The 20,469-nt window shown below is 40.9% G+C and overlaps 1 protein-coding gene across 5 annotated transcripts in view; it reads right to left on the reverse strand.

The window, feature by feature from the left end:
- Positions 1–20,469, reverse strand: part of LOC140731911 (protein CASP-like) — a 725,429-nt gene that overhangs the window by 595,062 nt on the left and 109,898 nt on the right. For all 5 annotated transcript variants that reach the window (XM_073053890.1, XM_073053887.1, XM_073053886.1 and 2 more), the window contains exon 3: positions 2,274–2,321. In XM_073053890.1, coding sequence (XP_072909991.1) covers positions 2,274–2,321 — 48 coding nt within the window. The remainder of the gene's footprint in view (positions 1–2,273; positions 2,322–20,469) is intronic.

Raw genomic sequence — 20,469 nt, forward strand, 5'->3', positions numbered from 1 at the left:
GATCGAGGCACACTTCCAAAAACCTGTGTGGTGAAGATCAGACTTTGACTGCGAAGACCCAGGTTTATGTTCTTTAAGTAGGGCAGGGCCTCCCACACTCACAACTTACTCTAATTTCCCCTTCAAATGACTGATAATCATAGAGGTTCATATACTTTGTCCAACAAATACATGTAACATTGAACAATTGTTCTCTGCCAACCGGAGAAACATCCATTTATACCAACTCTCTGCCATCTATTGGTTAACCAATGCACTATCCATACCAATACACTTCTTCTAATTCCATTCATCCATATCTTATTTATAAGTCTCTTGTGCAGCACTTTATTGAACGCCTTCTGGAATCCAAGTATACAACATCCACCTGTTCCCCTCTATCCAGTGCACTCATTATGTACCATAGCATAGAAGCCAGGACCAACAGGCTCCGGGACAGTTTCTTCCACCAGGCCATCAGAATGATTAATTCATGTTGATTTGAGTTTATTTCTATGTTACACTGATTGTTCTATTTATTATAAGTTACTATGATTGCACATTGTATATTTAGACAGAGACGTAATGTAAAGATTTTTACTCCTCATGTAGGTGAAGGATGTAAGAAATAAAGTAAATTCAATTCAATTCACAATATGACCTCCAGAAAATCTTCACTGCAACCTTCACCATTTTCCTCACTATGGGCTGGGCCCTTTTATACATAATAAGGTCACTTGGAGAGTGATAGTTATTAACTTCCTAAATATCTTATTTCTCTCCCTAATCGCTTCTGCACACTCCTCAGTCCACCATGGTACAACCTTTCTCCTATCAATGTTCTTCTTAATAGGAATTACTTCCAATGCAGTTTGATGAATAATGTGACATTACTTTCACTACCAAAATCCACAGCATGCTCAATATTCAGCCCTGAGAGATGTTCAACACATATAGCCTTAAACTTCTCCCAATTTGCTTCACCAAAATCTCACCTCCTAAAAGTGGCCTACTGTCCCCTATATAAATCCAAACCCAAGCTTATTAATATAGGAAAATGATCACTCCCCAATGTTTCATCTCCCATAACATCCCACATTCTCACTGCAACCAGTATGTTCAAAACTAAAATTAAATCTATAGGACTTTCAGAACTATTGTGAACATTAATGTTTTTTCCCTTCTCCCTTCCCTCTTCTTCAATTCCCCACTCTGCAGACCCCCCACCTCTTTCTCTTCTCCGCAACTGCCTAGCGCCTCCCCCAGTGCCTCTCCTCTGCCACTTTCTCCCATGGTCGAATCTCCTCTGTATTCATATTCCTGTTTCCCAAACTCTTAAACATTTCAGACTATCACCTTTCAGCTTCTTACTTCATAACCCCTCCCCCACCTTGCACCTTCTTATTTTGGCTTCTTCCCCCTTCTTATTTTTTTTACTTATTTTCTCCTACTTTTCTTCTAATATTTGTGTATTTGTATATCTGTGCACTTGTAATGCTACTGTGACACAGTAATTTCCTTTGGGATCAATAAATTCCAGTCCCAGTGAAGGGTCTCAGCCTAAACATTGACTGTCTGTTCATTTCCAGAAGAATTCAAGTTCCTCCAGCACTTTTTTGTGCCTTGCACAGCAACACCACAGTTTTGATATGCAGCAATACTTTGTCCTCTGCTAACTGTAATGAGGGAAATTTGCATCACATAATGTAATTGATTGCAAGTTATAGGAACTTGGTGATCATGTTTTTTTGCAGCATCAATAACTAATACTTGTACGTAACATCTTTGTAAATATACATTTCTGATGATACAATAATACATACAACAAAGAGTTCTGAAGTTTTAAGTACTTAAAAAAACGAGACAAAAGCCTCAAACTTAATCTAGAGGCAAGCATTAAGAGTCAGTTTATGGTAAAATTTACATGTCAAAAGTACCTCATATGCCAAAAAAAAATTAACAGAGGATGCTGAGAACACTCAATGTTCACTCAGTCTAGGTTTTCTGTATTCAGTAGATTTCAGTGAAATCCCTCCCCCCCATTCTTCTAAACTTCAGCAAGTACAGGCCCAGAACAATTAAATCCTCCTCATCCCATTCATTCCCAGAATGATTCTTGTGAATCTTCATTAACTCTGTCTCTTTCTACCAATACTACCTGACTTACTGAGTACTTCCAGCATTTATGTTTTTTGTTTCAGAATTCCAACATCTGCTGTTTTGATTTTCATCAAAGGATATTGACTCTTTAAAATAATATGCTCTGTCAGGCTTAAAAAAAAGCTGAGACTTACCTCTGCCTGGAAACTCTTCAGTAATGGAGCTACCAGCTTCCTCAAGTCCTGTAGTTAGATGGGAGTTGTTTTCAGAGTGGTGGGGTGGATGGAGAAGCAAGGGAGTTTGCAGGGAAGAAGTTGATGGATATCAGAACAGGTAGAAAAAAAACAGAAAAACATGACATTAGCAGAATAGTAATGAAAGATCTTTTATACATCACACCTTATTCATCCTGTGTGACAGAATTACCTTCCAAGCTACAAGACTACTGTAAAATGATTTTACTGTAACCTCTCACTCCACCAAATGACTATTCAGCATGTGTCCCAAGAGCATAATGCACTTTAGTTGCTGTTCCCTCAATGTTGGACTTGGACATTCAAAAAGGAATACTGTTGATTGAAATCCATTGAATTAGCTTATTCTAAGGGAGCAGAATTAGGCTCTTCTGTCCGTCAAGACTGATCTGCCATTCTATCATGGTTTATTTATCATCCCTCACAACCCTATTCTCCTGCTTTCTCCACGAAACCATTGACACTCTAGCCAATCAGGAACTTACCAACCTCTGCAATAAATATACTGAATGATTTAGCCTCCACGACAGTCTGTGGCAATGAGTTCTTCATCCCCTGGCTGAAGAAATTCCTCATCTCTGTACTAAATGTATATCCCTCTGTTTTGAGGCTGTGCCCTATGGTCATAGATTTATCCATGATAGGAAACATCCTCTCCACGTTCACTCGGTCTAGGTTTTCTGTATTCAGTAGATCTCAGTCAGATCCTCCCTCATTCTTCTAAACTTCAGCAAGTACAGGCTCAGAACCATCAAATGTTCCTCATTCCATTCATTCCCAGAATAATTCTCGTGAATCTTTGCTGGACACTTCCCAAAGCCAACATATCTTTTCATAGATAAAGGGCCAAAACTGCTCACAATCCTCTAAGTGTCATTTGACCAGTGCCTTATAAAGTCTCAGCATCACATCCTTGCTCTTAGATTCAAGTCCACTTAAAATAAATGCTAATATTGCATTTTGTCTTCCTTACCACATCTGATTTTTTGATTTTTCTCCCCATTTAGAAAACAGTCTGACTTTATTCCTTCTACTAAAGTGTATGACCATATACTTCCTTAACACTATATTTCATTTGTCACTTCTTTGCCCATTCTCTTAATCTGTCTTCTGCAGACTCCCTGCTTCCTCAATACTACCTGCCCCTCAGCTTTTCTTCGTATTATCTGCAAACTTGGCTACACATAATCAATTCCATCATTAAAATTGTTGATGTGTAACATGCAAAGAAGCAGTCCCAATACTGACCACTATTGAACACGACTAATCATCGGCAGCCAACCAGAATTCCCACTCTTTTCTTCCTGTCAAACAGCTAATCTTCAATCCATGCTAGTATCCTACCTGTAATATCTTCTTAAGCAGCCTCACATGTGGCACCTTGTCAAAGACTTCTAAAAGTCGAACATCCACTGACTGTCCTTTGTCTATCTTGTTTGATATTTCCTCAAATAATTCCAACTGATTTGTCAGGCAAGATTTCCCGTCAAGGAAACTGACTTTGGCCTACTTGATCTTACGCCTAAGTACGCCAAAACCTTTAATAATGGATTCCAACATCTTCACAACATCTGAAATCAGGCTAACTGGCTAATTTCAGGCTAATTTCCTTTCTCCTGCTTTGTTAAGAGTGGAGTTACATTTGCAGTCCTCCTGACCCATTCCAGAAACTACTGATACTTTAAAAATCATAACTAATGCCTTCATAATCTCTTCAGCTACCTTTTTCAGAACCTTCGGGTGTCGTCCATTGGTCGAGGTGACTTATTTGCCTTCAGACCTTTCGGCTTCCCAAGCACCTTCTCCTTAGTAATAGTAACTACACTCACTTCTGGCCCCTGACACTCCCAATCATCGGGCATAGTGCCTTCCACAGTGAAGATTGATGTAAAATACTTACTAAGTTCACCTGACATTTCTTTGTCCCCCATTAGATAGATAGATAGATACTTTATTCATCCCCATGGGGAAATTCAACTTTTTTCCAATGTCCCATACACTTGTTGTAGCAAAACTAATTACATACAATACTTAACTCAGTAAAAAAATATGATATGCATCTAGATCACTATCTCAAAAAGCATTAATAATAGCTTTTAAAAAGTTCTTAAGTCCTGGCGGTTGAATTGTAAAGCCTAATGGCATTGGGGAGTATTGACCTCTTCATCCTGTCTGAGGAGCATTGCATCGATAGTAACCTGTCGCTGAAACTGCTTCTCTGTCTCTGGATGGTGCTATGTAGAGGATGTTCAGAGTTTTCCATAATTGACCGTAGCCTACTCAGCGCCCTTCACTCTGCTACCGATGTTAAACTCTCCAGTACTTTGCCCACGACAGAGCCCGCCTTCCTTACCAGCTTATTAAGACGTGAGGCGTCCCTCTTCTTAATGCTTCCTCCCCAACACGCCACCACAAAGAAGAGGGCGCTCTCAACAACTGACCTATAGAACATCCTCAGCATCTCACTACAGACATTGAATGACGCCAACCTTCTAAGGAAGTACAGTCGACTCTGTGCCTTCCTGCACAAGGCATCTGTGTTGGCAGTCCAGTCTAGCTTCTCGTCTAACTGTACTCCCAGATACTTGTAGGTCTTAACCTGCTCCACACATTCTCCATTAATGATCACTGGCTCCATATGAGGCCTAGATCTCCTAAAGTCCACCACCATCTCCTTGGTCTTGGTGATATTGAGACGCAGGTAGTTTGAGTTGCACCATATCACAAAGTCCTGTATCAGTTTCCTATACTCCTCCTCCTGTCCATTCCTGACACACCCCACTATGGCCGTGTCATCAGCGAACTTCTGCACATGGCAGGACTCCGAGTTATATTGGAAGTCTGATGTGTACAGGGTGAACAGGACCGGAGAGAGTACAGTTCCCTGCGGCGCTCCTGTGCTGCTGACCACCGTGTCAGACCTACAGTCTCCCAACCGCACATATTGAGGTCTATCTGTCAAGTAGTCCACAATCCAATCCACCATGTGAGAGTCTACTCCCATCTCCGTTAGTTTGTGCATTAAGATCTTGGGCTGGATGGTGTTAAAGGCACTAGAGAAGTCAAGGAATGTAATCCTCACAGCACAACTGACCCCATCTAGGTGAGAGAGTGATTTGTGCAGCAAATACATGATAGCATCCTCCACTCCCACCTTCTCCTTATACGCAAACTGAAGAGGATCCTGGGCGTGCCTGGTTTGTGGCCTCAGATTCTGTATTATCAGCCGCTCCATGGTCTTCATCACGTGCGACGTCAAGGCAACAGGTCTGAAGTCATTCAACTCCTTTGGTTGTGGTTTCTTTGGTACCGGGACAATACAGGATGTTTTCCACTGTCTGGGTACTCTTCTCTGCTCCAGGCTCATGTTGAAGATGCGCTGTAGTGGTTCTCCCAGCTCAGTCGCACAGGCCCTCAGTAATCGTGGGGAAACTCCATCCGGTCCAGCCGCCTTGCTGGTACAGATCTTCCTCAGTTGACCTTCCACCTGTGCAGCCGTAATCCTGGGCGTGGGCAAGGTCTCCTGTGAGTGGCTATTTTCCTGTGAGGGAAGTAAGCCTGGTGTGGATTTCTGCGGTGAGGATGAGATTGAGCTGTCGAACCTGTTGAAGAAGTTGTTCAGCTGGTTCGCTTTCTCCACATCTCCACTTATGTTCGCCCCCCGCTTTGCACCGCATCCGGTGATGATCTTCATCCCATTCCACACCTCCTTCATGCTTTTTTTCTGCAGCTTTTGTTCTAGCTTCCTCCTATATTGCTCCTTTGCCCCCCTTATCTGTACTCTGAGTTCCTTCTGAACTCTTTTAAGCTCCAACCGATCACCATCTTTAAAGGCCCTCTTCTTCTGGTTTAGGAGGCCTTTGAATGCCTCTCAATTACTACCTCTCAATGCCATTTTCAAGTATACACTCTCAACTCTCTTTTACTCTATATTTCCGAAAACATCTGGTACCCTTTTTAATATTGCTGGCTAGTTTCATATTTCTTCTTTTTTCTCCTTAGTGTTTTAAATGCCTTCTGTTGGTTTTTCATAGCTTCCCAATCCTCTAACTTCCCATTATTTTTTGCTGTATTATATGCCCTCTATTTTGCTTTTATGCTGTCTTTGACTTCCCTTGTCAGCCACGGTTGCCACATCCTCCCTTTAGAATACTTTTAACCTTTGGGATGTATCTATTCTGTGCTTTCCAAATTTTTCTTAGTAACTCCAGCCATTGTTGTTCTATTGTCATCATCAGACTGTTCCCTTTCAATCAACTTTAGCCAACTCCACTCCAAGCCTCTAAATGCCTTTCCTCCACCATTATACTGACTTCAGCTTCAGTTTCTCCTTCAAACTACAGGTTGAATTCTGTATCATGATCAGTGCATCCTAAGGATTCCTTTACCTTGTGTTCCATAATCAAATTTGATTCATTACACAACACCCAATCCCGAATTACCTTTCTCCTTGAAGGCTTATCCACAAGCAGCTCCAAAAAGCCACTTTGTAGGTACTCCCACAAATGCCTTCTCTTGGTATCTGAGTATCATAACAATTGAAATCCCCCCCATAACTATCATAACATTGCCCTGATTACATGTCTTTTCTCTCATTGTAATTGTAATTTATATCCCACATCTTGGCTACTGTTTGGGGGCCTGTATATACTTTCCACTAAGGTGTTTTTACCCTTGCAGTTCCTTAACTCCACCCACAAGGGTTCTACATCTTCTGATCCTATGTCGCCTCTTTCTAATGATTTGATTTATTTTTTTAACCAACAGAGCAACCCAACTTCCCTTCCTACCACCAGCCTGTCCATTTGATACATGGTGTATCCTTAGGTGTTAAAACTCCTAACTATGATCTTCTTTCAGCCACAACTCAGTAATATGCACAAAATCATACCTGGCAATCTCTAACTACACTACAAGATAACTAATTCTATTTACTGCATGCATTCAAATACAGTAGGTTCCAGTTAATGGGTCATTGGTTGATCAGGGCAGCTGCTTATTTGGGACAATATGCCTTTTAATTGGGGCAGGAGACTGTTGTCAAACTGTCTAACAGCCACACCACTGCATGCAAACTAATTAGTTCCAGTTGCATGCATTTGTGTGCCATTAGGCACTATATTGTGCTTGGAGCAAAAAGTTTTTTAACACCATCAGCTGCACATGCTTATGTTCAAAACGCAGTGATTTTTGTCACCAATAGTTGGTGAGAAATAAGCAGTAAGAAAATTCCAAACTCTGGTCACTGCAGTTTCAAACACTCAGACTTGGATTTTCAGCTGGGAGTGAAAATGGAACAATTTTACTACTTCAACAAGTTAGGAACAATGAAGAATTAAGGTATCGACAATCATCTTGAATGTTACAATGAAAATGAAGATTTGGAGGATGCAATCGTTGATAGCATTGTATGAAGGAAGTCTATTATCTGCACTAGTAGTCTGCCGTGATTTTGTTCATTGAATACACTGGATAATTCTTCAATCAATAAGTACTAGGAACTAAGACACACTTTTATAGTTCTGTGGTATTATTTGTAGTGTTCCAATTTGTGCTGTATTTCATTTAAATATGTAATTTGTTACACAGTTTATCTTTTTTATACCTTTCTAATTATTTCCATGAAACTTCGGCTACTTGGGACAGCTGCTTATTGATCCAAAATGTAAGACCATAAGAGCTATAGGCACAGAATTAGGCTATTCTACCCATCAAATCTGCTCCGCCATTCCTTCAGGACTGATTTATTATCCCTTTCAACCCCATTCTCCTGCCTTCTCCCCATAACCTTTGATGCCATGAATAACCAACCTCCGCTTTAACATGGCCAGCACACCCATATGTGGTTAAGTATTTCACAGATTAACCACCCTCTAGCTAAAGAAATTTTTCCTCATCTCTATCCTAAATGGACATTCCTCAATTCTGAAGCTGTGCTCTCTGGTCCCAGACTCACCCACTATAGGAACCATCCTCTCCATAGACAGGCTGGTGGTGAAGCCAAATTTGGAGTATTGTGTACAGTTCTGGTCACCGAATTATATGAAAGATGTTGACAAAATAGAGAGAGTACAGAGAAGATTTACTAGAATGTTACCTGGGTTTCAGCATCTAAGTTACAGAGAAAGGTTGAACAAGTTAGGTCTTTATTCTTTGGAGCGTAGAAGGTTGAGGGGGGACTTGATAGAGGTATTTAGAATTATGACGGCGATAGATAGAGTTGACGTGGATAGGCTTTTTCCATTGAGAGTAGGGAAGATTCAAACAAGAGGACATGAGTTGAGAGTTAAGGGGCAAAAGTTTAGGGGTAACACAAAGGGGAACTTCTTTACTCAGAAAGTGGTAGTTGTGTGGAACGAGCTTCCAGTAGAAGTGGTGGAAGCAGGTTCGGTATTATTTAAAGTAAAATTGGATAGGTATATGGACAGGAAAGGAATGGAGGGTTATGGGCTGAGTGCAGGTTGGTGGGACTAGGTGAGAGCAGGCGTTCGGCATGGACTAGAAGGGCCAAGATGGCCTGTTTCTGTGCTGTAATTGTTATATGGTTACATCCACTTTATCTCAGCTAGTAAGTTGCAATGAGATTCCTCCTCATTCTTCTAAAAGCCCAGAGCGATCAGACGCTCCTCATATGTGAACCCTTTAACTCCTGAGATCATTCTCGTGAACATTTCGTGCCGGAAGTAAATTCCTTGTATGTGCACAGGTACTTGGCGATTAAAGTCTGATTCTGATTCTGATTCTGATCTTCCGGACCCTCTCCAATGCCAGCAGATGAGGGACCCATAATTGCTCACTATATTCCAGTGCAGTGTGACCAATGCCTTATAATATCTCAGCATTATATCCTTTTAGTCCTTGTTTATTTAGTCATCTCGAAATGAATGTTAACACTGCATCTGCCTTCCTTACCACTGATTTAACCTGCAAGTTAACCTTTAGGGAATCCTGCAAGAAGACTCACAAGTCACTCTGAGCCTCTGATTTATGAATTGTCGCCACATTTAGAAAATAAAATAGTCCATGCCTATATTCCTTTTTCCAAGGTGCATGACCTTGTACTTTTTTGTATACTTCCCTACATCATATTCCATCTACCACTTATTTCAAGTCAAGTCAAGTCAACTTTTATTGTCATTTCGACCATAACTGCTGGCACAGTGCATAGTAAAAATGAGACAACGTTTTTCAGGACCATGGTTTACATGACACAGTACAAAAACTAGACTGAACTACGTAATAAAAAAAACACAGAGAAAGCTATACTAGACTACAGACCTACACTGGACTGCATAAAGTGCACAAGAACAGTACCGGCATTACAATAAATAATAAACAAGACAGTAGGGCAAGGTGTCAGTCCAGGCTTCGGGTATTGAGGAGTCTGATAGCTTGGGGGAAGAAACTATTATATAGTCTGGTCGTAAGAGCCGAATGCTTCGGAGCCTTTTCCCAGATGACAGGAGGGAGTAGAGATTGTATGAGGGGTGCATGGGGTCCTTCATAATGCTGTTTCCTTTGCAGATGCAGCGTGTAGTGTAAACGTCCGTGATGGCGGGAAGAGAGACCCCGATGTTCTTCTCAGCAGACCTCACTATCCACTGCAGGGTCTTGCAATCCGAGATGGTGCAATTTCCGAACCAAGCAGTGATGCAGTTGCTCTGGACGCTCTCAATACAACCCCTGTAGAATGTGATGGGGATGGGGGATATTTGCCCACTCCCTCAATCTCTCTGTCCTTCTGCAGACACTACCTACACTCTGTACTGTCCGCAAACTTGCCGTCAATTCCTTCATCCAAATCATTGACATACAACATGAAAATAAGTAGTCCCAACACCTACCCCAGCAGCACACCACTAGTCACCAGCAACCAACAAGAAAAGGCCCTCTTTATTCCTACTCCTTGCCCCCTGCCAGTCAGCCTGCTCGTATCCCTGCTCGTACCTTTCCTATAATACGATAGGCTCTTGTTAAGCAGCAACATGGGCTGCACCTTCTGAAACTCCAAATAAATAACATTGACTGATTCTGCAAATGATGGAAATGCAGTGCAACACATACAAAATGCTAGAGAAAGTCAGCAGGTCAGGCAGCACATATGGAAAGAAATAAGCAGTCAGTGTTTCGGGCCAAGACCCTTCACCGGGACAGATGAAGAATCCATTTCACACAGCCACCTTGCTTGAAAAAATATCTCCTCTATCTAATCTTAAAAAACATGTCCTCTGGTATTTAACATTTCTACCCTAGGGGGAAAATACTGATCCCATCTGTTTCTCATATTTTAAAAAAACTATTACATCTCTTCTCTGCCTCCAACACTCTAGGACGACCTGGACAACAAATATTTTCGAAAGTCTTCCTCAGAAGACCACCTGAAGCTGAACACATATTTAATTTCAGACTACTTGCATCATGTAGGAATTAGGAGAAACAAGAAATTAACTTTTATTAAATATAATGCATTTAATTGCATAACGATGCAGACTCTTTGCAATAGTTCAACTAAGCTAAAAATTATTTGTTTTTGATTTTTGCTTGTAGTGTGCCTGAGGCTTTTCACCTAATTGTCCAGCAAGAATCAGCCAGTATTGATGGATTCCAGTTGCCTTGATACGATTTCTTTATGACTCCAATGTCCTGGTGAAACCTTACACTGTGCTTGACAGTGACAACATCAAGATTTACAGGGAAGATGTATAAATGTGAATGCAGAAAAATAATGTGAGTGACATGTTGCAATTCATGAATTTGAATGCTTGAAGTATGTTGTCAACCAGTCAAATGTAGTTTGGTGCTCTGTAGTTGTGAAGAAAATATATGACATCCTTGAATACCTTGCATGCAATTTTCTCCAGTCCCACTAGAACTACCTGTTTAATTTGTGGACCAATGAAGATACCTTCCTTAATCTTGGTATCCCTACCAATTAAAGGAAGCAAGCCATACACCACCTTTACCGCCTTATCTTCTTGCATCTTAACTTTCACTGAACAGTGAAATCACCCAACACATGCCCTGTTCTCATTGCTACAATCAGGAAGGAGGTACAAGAGCCTAAAGGCACACACTCAACAATTCAACAACAGCTTCTTCCACTCTGCTATCCGATTTCAGAATGGACATTGGAACCATGAACACTACCTCACTTATTTTAATTTTAATTTTAATTTTGCACTACTTATTTAACTTAACAAAATTCAGAATTTTCCCTTCTATTATTATGTATTGCATTGTACTGCTGCCACAAAGCAAACAAATTTCACGACATATACCAGTGATATTAAACCTGATTCTGATTCTGGTTCAAGGTTGAGGGGTAAAAGCTGCTCCTGAACTTGGTGGTGTGAGTCCTGAGGCTACTGGACTTTCTTCCTAATGGCAGAGCAAGAAGAGAGCATGCTTTGAGTGGTCAGGTGCCTGATAATTGCTTTTCCTGCAACATCACTTCATTAGGTTTGCTCAATGGTAAGGAGGGTCTTCCCATAATGGATGAGGCCATATCCACTACTTTTTGGAGGCTTTTCTGTTCAAGGGCATTGGTGTTTCCATACCAGATTGTGATGTAACAAGACAATATACTCTCCACTACACATCCATACAAGATTGTCTAAGTTTTAGATGTCATACTGAATCTTCGCAATCTCCTAAGGAAGTAGAGGCACTGTCATCCTTTCTTCAAAATCAGCCTTGTGCACCAGACCCAGGACAGGCCTTACAAAATAGTAACACCAAGGAATTTAAAGTTGCTGACCCTCTCCACCTCTGATCCTCCAACGAGGACTGGCTCGTGGACCTCTGGTCTTCTCCTCCTGAAATCAATTTTCAGCTACTTGGTCTTGCTGACATGGAATAAGAGGTTGTTCCAGATTTTCAATATCCCTCCTATATTCTGATTGGTCACTGATCCAGCCTGCAACCATGGTGTCGTCAGCAAACTTAAAAATGCCTTTGGAGCTGTGTTAAGCCACACAATCATAAGTGTAAAACAAATAGAGCAGGGGATTATGCATAGTTTTGTGGTGCACATGCGGATGATGGAGATCGTGGAGAGATGACTGGCTTGCAGGTACAACAAGTTATTAAGATGGCAAACAGAATATTGGCCTTCATTGCTAGAGGGATTGAATTCATTTTATTTCCTAACCCTATACTCAGATTAAGATTTCTAAAGTTCAATCATTTAATTGCATATGGTGTACTATCTGATGTTTTGTGTTTCGGATTTGTGACGGGGTAACACATTATGTAGCATCCACACAAACGAGATTTATCAGTTTGGCAGAGCCAGAGGCTGTCTTTCCCCGGACAAACACATGCTTGCCGAAACTGAGGGTTACATAAAATTATAGTGGGTAAAACACTAGGACAAGATGCAATACAAGAAACCAAATGTGTTTCACTCTCAAACAGTATCATAAGTCAGTGTATTGATGACATGTCACATGATGTTGAAGAGGTTTTGTGTGAAACTGAAAATCAGCAGCTTCTCTATCCAGGTTGATGAGTCCACAGATTCCACCAAAAAATGTCATGTTGTAGCATTTCTAAGATTTGTAAATGATGGTGAAATTTAAGAAAACATTTCTATTGCAAAGAGCTGCCCAAAACAAGTAAAAGCTAAGATATATTTAATGTTTGCTCTTCATATCTATAAACTAAAGCTCTGTCTTGAAGGAATTGTGGTGGCATCTTACTGATGGTGCCCTATCAATGGTCGGCTCCATGACAGGTATCGTTGCTCTTGTACAAAAAAAGAAAATCCTGATGTTGTCACAACACATTGCTTCAACATTGCAAAAAAATTTTCATGTTGTAAATAGCATTGATTAAATTCAATTTACAACTTTTATTTAAATTAAATCTACTGAGCCTACCTTTAGAAAAATTAAATCACATGTTAGCTTAAGCAAGTTATTTAACAGAAATTTGTTCTATCTGTCTTATGTTTTTAAAATTTATGAAAGGGAAAGAATTTCAAGGAAGGTGAGCAAAACTTAACTACCAGTATTTTACAAGGTTGGCTAAAAATTAATTCTCTACTCAAAAGAGCAATGACAATTATTTCTGGATTATTATATCTACAACTTACAGATCACGCTAATGTATTGTAAGCTGTAGATATAATAATTTTTATGCAGGTGTTCCCTGAGATCTAAAAATTATTTCAAGGGATCCTCCAGGGCAAAAAGGTTGAAAAAGGCTGGACTAAACACTATGTTCGGCATAAACCAAACAGCAGACATAATCAAAAACACACCATTCCTACCGTGAAGCATGATGGTAGCTGCATCATGCCGTGGAGATGCTTCACTGGAAGGCTTGTGAAGGCAGACAGTAAAATAAATGCAGCAAAGTACTGGGGAAATCCTGGAGGAAAACCTGATGCAATTTGCAAGAGAACTGCGACTTGGGAGCAGATTTGTTTTCAAGCAAGACAATGATCCCAAGCACAAAATAAAATCTATGGAAAAAAGTACTGTTGACATATCTGGCCAAAACCCTTTGGCAGGACTGGAGGGAAAAAAAAGCTGAAGAGTAGATTTAAAAATTTAGTACTACAGGTAAATCTCCAAGGCCTGAGCAGGTATATCGAAGAACTCTTTGACAAGCTACAGAAGAAATTGCAGGAGCACTGGCTGAAATATATACATCAATAATAATGGTTGGTGAACTTCCAGAAGACTGGAGAGTAGCTAACATTGGGCCCCTCATCCATCAGGCTCCTGAACCAGAGGGGATAACTTCACTCACGCCAACACTGAAATGTTCCCACAACCTTTGGACTCATTTTCAAGGACTCTTCATTTCCGTTCTCAATATTTATTGCTTTATATTATTACCTCATTTTTCTTTCTTTTTATATTTGCAGTGTGTTGTCATTTGCACACTGGTTGTTTGTCTGCTTGTTGGGTGCAGTCTTTCATTGATTCTATCGAGTTTACTGTGAATCTCAGAAGAAAATTCATATCAGGGTTGTATATGGTGACATATATTTCCTTTGATAACAAATGTGCTTTGAAATTTGGACTTTTGAACTTTTTATTTAAAAAGGGCTGCAAATCTACAAACTAGAGACCAATAACCTAACAGCTAGGCTCAATAGGTTACTATAGCGAATAAGATATACCGGTATTTAGAAAGACAGGAATTTATTTGGGATAGCATAGTGATTAGATCATAAGACTTAGGACCAGAATTGGGGCATTTGGTCCATCAAGTCAGTCTCCTTTGCCACAGCACTGGAGAGGGATAGGAACAGACAAGTTAGGAAAGCATTTAATTGGAGTAAGGGGATGTTCTCAGGGAAATGTATGGCAGAAATGTGGCAAATGTTCAGGGGATATTTGCATGGAGTTCTACATAGCTACGTTCCAATGAGACAGGGAAATGAATGGTAGGGTACAGGAACTGTGGTGTACAAAGGTTGTTGTAAAACCAGTCAAGAAGAAAAGCTTACGAAAGAGATATAGAAGATTGTAAGGCTAGCAGGAAGGAGATTAAGAAAGGAATTAGGAGAGCCAGAAGAGGCCAGAAGGTCTTGGTGGACAAAGATTAAGGAAAACCCCAAGGCATTCTATAAGTATGTTAAGAGCAAGGGGATAAGAATGAGACATGAGAGAATAGGACCAATCAAGTGTGACAGTGGAAAAGTGTGTATGGAACCGGTGGAGATAGCAGAGGTACTTAATGAAAACTTTGCTTCAGTATTCACTACTGAAAAGGATCTTGGCGATTGTAGGGATGACTTGCAGTGGACTAAAAAGCTTGAGCAATTAAGACATTAAGAAAGAGGATGTGCTGGAGCTTCTGGAAAGCAACAAGTTGGATAAGTCTCCGGGACCAGACGAGATGTACCCCAGGCTACTGTGGGAGGCGAGGGAGGAGATTGCTGAGCCTCTGGCGATAATCTTTGCATCATCAATGAGAACGGGAGAGGTTCCAGAGGATTGGAGGGTTGCGGATGTTGTTCCCTTATTCAAGAAAGGGAGTAGAAATAGCCCGGGAAATTATAGACCAGTCAGTCTTACTTCAGTGCTTGGTAAGTTGATAGAAAAGATTCTGAGAGGCAGGATTTATGAACATTTGGATTGTGTTGTGGATAGTCTGGAGGACTGTCAGAGGTTAAAGTGGGATATTGATAAGATGCAAAACTGGGTTGAGAAGTAGCAGATGGAGTTCAACCCAGGTAAGTGTGAAGTGGTTCATTTTGGTAGGTCAAATACGATGACAGAATATAATATTAATGGTAAGACTCTTAGCAGTGTGGAGGATCAGAGGGATCTTGCGGTCCAAGTCCACAGGACACTAAAAGCTGCTGCGCAGGTTGACTCTGTGGTTAAGAAGACATACGGTGCACTGGCCTTCATCAATCGTGGGATTGAGTTTAGGAGCTGAGAGGCAATGTTGCAGTGATATAGGATCCCGGTCGGACCCCACTTGGGAGTACTGTGCTCAGTTCTGATCGCCTCACTACAGAAAGGATGTGGAAACCATAGAAAGGGTGCAGAGGAGACCTACAAGGATGTTGCCTGGATTGGGGAGCATGTCTTATGAGAATAGGTTGAGTGAACTCAGCCTTTTCTCTTTGGAGAGACAGAGGATGACAGGTGACCTGATAGAGGTGTATAAGATGATGAGAGGCATTGATCATGTGGATAATCAGAGACTTTTTCCCCAGGCTGAAATGGCTAGCACAAGAGGGCACCATTCTAAGGTGCTTGGAAGTAGGCACAGAGGAGATATCAGGGGTAAGGTTTTTTTTGTGCAGAAAGTGGTGAGTGCGTGGAATGGGCTGCCAACAATGGTGGTGGAGGCAGATACAATAGGGTCTTTTAAGAGATTCCTGGAATGGTACATGGAGCTCAGAAAAATAGAGGGCTATAGGTAACCCTAGGTAATTTCTAAGTAAGGACATGTTCAGCACAGCTTTGTGGACCAAAGGGCCTGTATTGTGCTGTAGGTTTTCTATGTTTCTAGGTCTGTTTCATCATTCCATCAAGGCTGGCTTATTATTCCTTACAACCACATTTTTCTGCCTTCTCCCAATAACCTTTGACATCTGTCCAAATTAAGAACCCATCCAGCATGGGTTCCAGCAAGATGGCAGCGCGACTGGTCACAACGGCTTCTACGGGGTCAACAAAAGTTGTTGCCATTCTACTTAAATGTATGTCTAATGATCACATGATCCTGCTATGAATTCAAAGGACTACAGGTCTACACCATCAACAAGTTACTTGCTGGCAGAGATAATGAAGGAGCTGTGCAACGTGCTGCTGCCTGAGTAGATGGAGGCTTACAGTCAAATAGCGAGTAGTGCCATGATAGCTTCTCTTGAGATCCCAAGTCCCCTTTCGACATATTAATCTGGTACACCGCAAGTTCGATCGCTGATTTATTGGATGCGAGTGTGGGGGTGGGGGGGGGGGGGGATGGAGCGGCCTACTCCTTTGTTGTAGATAGGACGAGGCCTGAAGCCACAGTGACATCTTCTTTCAGCCACACAGAGTAAGCGAGCAAAGCAGTTGCACTTCACTGGGAACAGTGTGGCACAGTTCCAGAATGGAGTCGAAGTTGCCTTCCCAGGGTTTCACTTGGCAGAAGACGAACTCTGTTGCGGCCAGCTGCAGACTTTTAGCAGCAATTAATGGACTCGGGCCTTAAGCTGTGGGGTTGCTTGCTTTTCAGAGGCATCCGAGCTATCACACTCCACCAGTGGAGGAGTAGCACAGTTGTGGATACTTAAGATTTAAAATGGACTGAGGGGTCTGGACTATATACATATATATTTGCCTGTTTGTGATTTTACTAATATTCTATGTGTGCTTGTACATGCAAGGACTGGGCCTCAAAGACATTGTGTCACCTAGCAGGCGCCCGGAGCCAGTTGACAGATGTTATCAGTGGGATGGGAGGGGTGGTTCTGGACTGTCTTGCTTGACTATATTCATGAGTATTTATATATGTTTAAATGACAATTAAATGGATTGAAGTGAATTGAATCAACCTCCACTTTAAATGTACCAAAAGACCTGACCTCCACAGCCACCTGATGTGGAAGATAATGTTTACAAATTTGATCATGGTTATTTGAAATAGTAATCAAGAAGGTTGTAAATATAGTCTAAATAGACTTCAGTAAGGACTCTGGTAAGGTCTTGAATTGTAAACCATACTACAGAAGTTAAATCACATGGGATCCACGAAGAACTAGCGAAATGCATACACAATTGGCTTAATAGTGTGAAGCAGAGGATCGTGGAAGGTTGCTTTTTGAACTGGAGGGCTGTGACTCAGTGATGGGCCCACACATAATTTGGATAAAAATGTACATGGCATGTTTATGAAGTTTGCAGATTACAGTAAAATAGGTGGTGTTATCAGGAAAACAGTTATCAGGATTTACAGAGGGACCTATCTTAACTGGGGAAGTGAAACTGGATCGTCTGCAATTGAATCCTCGACTTCCTAACTGGAAAACCACAATCTATCTGGACAATCAACACTGGTGCACCTCTGTGGTGTGTGCTTAGACCACTGCTCTACTCTCTTTATACACATAACTGTGTGGCTAGGCATAGTTCAAATTCCATCTATAAATTTGCTGACAATACAACCATTAATGGTAGAATCTCAGGTGGTAACAAGAGGGCGTACAGGAGTGAGATATGCCAACTAGTGAAGTGGTGCCTCAGCAACAACCTGGCATTCAACTTCAGTAAGACGAAAGAGCTGATTGTGGACTTCAGGAAGGATAAGACAAAGGAACACATACAGTGGCATGCAAAAGTTTGGGCACCCATGGTCGAAATTTATGTTACTGTGAATAGCTAAGCAAGTAAAAGATTACCTGATTTCCAAAAGGCATAAAGTTAAAGATGACACATCTCTTTAATATTTTAAGCAAGATACTTTTTTATTTCCATCTTTTACGGTTTCAAAATAACAAAAAAGGAAAAGGGCATGAAGCAAAAGTTTGGGTACCCTGCATGGTCAGTTCTTAGTAACACACCCTTTGGCAAGTATCACAGCTTGTAAATGCTTTCTGTAGCCAGCTAAGAGTCTTTCAATTCTTGTTTGGGGGATTTTCACCCATTCTTCCTTGCTTCTAGTTCTGTGAGATTCTTGGGCCGGCTTGCATGCACTGCTCTTTTGAGGTCTATCCACAGATTTTCAATGATGTTTAGGTCGGGGGACCGTGAGGGCAATGGCAAAACCTTCAGCTTGAGCCTCTTGAGGTAATCCACTGTGGATTTTAAGGTGTGTTTAGGATCATTATCTTGTTGTAGAAGCCATCCTCTTTTCATCTTCAGCTTTTTTTTTTACAGACAGTGTGATGTTTGCTTTCAGAATTTGCTGGTATTTAATTGAATTCATTCTTGCCTCTACCAGTGAAATGTTTACGTGCCACTGGCTGCAACACAAGCCCAAAGCTTAACAGTCTAGCCCCCATTTAACAGCTGGACAGGTATTCTTTTTGTAAAATTCTTCACCCTTTTTTCTTCAAACATACCTATGCTCTTTGCAGCCAAAAAGTTCTATTTTAACTTCATCAGTCCACAGGACTTGTTTCCAAAATGCACCAGTCTTGTTTACATGTTCCTTTGCAAACTTGTGATGCTGAATTTTGTGTTGAGGATGCAGGAAAGGCTTTCTTCTGCTGACTCTTCCATGAAGGTCATATTTGTGCAAGTGTCGCTGCACAATAGAACAGTGCACCACCACTCCAGAGTCTGCTAAATCTTCCTGATGATCTTTTGCAGTCAAACAGGGGTTTTGATTTGCCTTTCTAGCAATCCTACTAGAAGTTTTCTCAGAAAGTTTTCTTGGTCTTCCAGACCTCAACTTGACCTCCATCGTTCCTGTTAACTGCCATTTCTTAATTACATTATAAACTGAGGAAACTGATACCTGAAAACACCTTATCTTCTTATAGCCTTCTCCTGCTTTGTGAGTATCATTTACTTTAATTTTCAGAGTGCTGGGCAGCTGCTTAGCGGAGCCCATGGCTGCTGATTGTTGGGACAAGGTTTGAGGAGTCAGGGTATTTATAAAGCTTTGAAAGTTGCATCACCCGGCCTTTCCTAACGATGACTATGAACAAGCCATAGCCCTAACAAGCTAATTAAGATCTGAGACCTTGGTAAAAGTTATCTGAGATCTCAAATCTCTTGAGGTGCCCAAATTTTTGCATGGTGCTCCTTTCCTTTTTTTCCCCACTCAAAAATTGTACAAAACAAAAATAATACACTAATCTTGCTTAAAATGTTAAAACAAACGTTTCATCTTTAACTTTATGACTTTTGGAAATCAGTTCATCTTCTACTCAGTTAACTATTCACAATAACAGAAATTTTGACCAGGGGTGCCCAAACTTTTGCATGCTACTGTATAATCTTCATAGAGGGATCAGAAGTAGAAAGAGTGAGCAGCTGCAAGTTCCTGGGTGTCAAGATCCCTGAGGATCTAAGCTGGTCCCAACATATTGATGTGGTTATAAAGAAGGCAAGACAGCGGCTATACTTTATTAGCAGTTTGAAGAGATTTGGCATGTCGACAAATACAGTCAAAAACTTCCATCTTCTAAAGTTGTACTGTGGAGGGCATTCTGACATGCTGCATGACTGTCTCATGTGGAGGGGCTACTGCACAGGACCGAAAGAATCTGCAGAACGTTGTAAATATAGTCAGCTCCATCTTGCGCACTAGCCTACAAAGTACCCAGGACATCTTTAGGGAGCTGTGTCTCAAAAAGGCAGCATCCATTATTAAGGACTTCTAGCACCCAGGACATACATGCCCTTTTCTCAATGTTACAATCAGGTTGGAGGTACAAAGCCTGAAGACACACACTCAATGATTCAGGAACAGCTAGTTCCCTTCTGTCATCTGATTCCTAAATGGACATTGAATCTTTGGACACAACCACACTTTTTTTTTTAAAATATACAGTATTTCTGTTTTTGCATATTTTTAAAAATCTATTCAATATACATAATTGAATAACTTGTTTATTATTATTATTTTTAATTTTTATTTATTGTTTTTTTCTTTGCTAGATTACGTATTGCATTGAACTGCTGCTGCTAAGTTAACAAATTCCACATCACATGCCGGGGATAATAAACCT

This window comes from Hemitrygon akajei, chromosome 8, assembly GCF_048418815.1.
Source record: "Hemitrygon akajei chromosome 8, sHemAka1.3, whole genome shotgun sequence".
NCBI classification, from domain to species: domain Eukaryota; kingdom Metazoa; phylum Chordata; class Chondrichthyes; order Myliobatiformes; family Dasyatidae; genus Hemitrygon; species Hemitrygon akajei.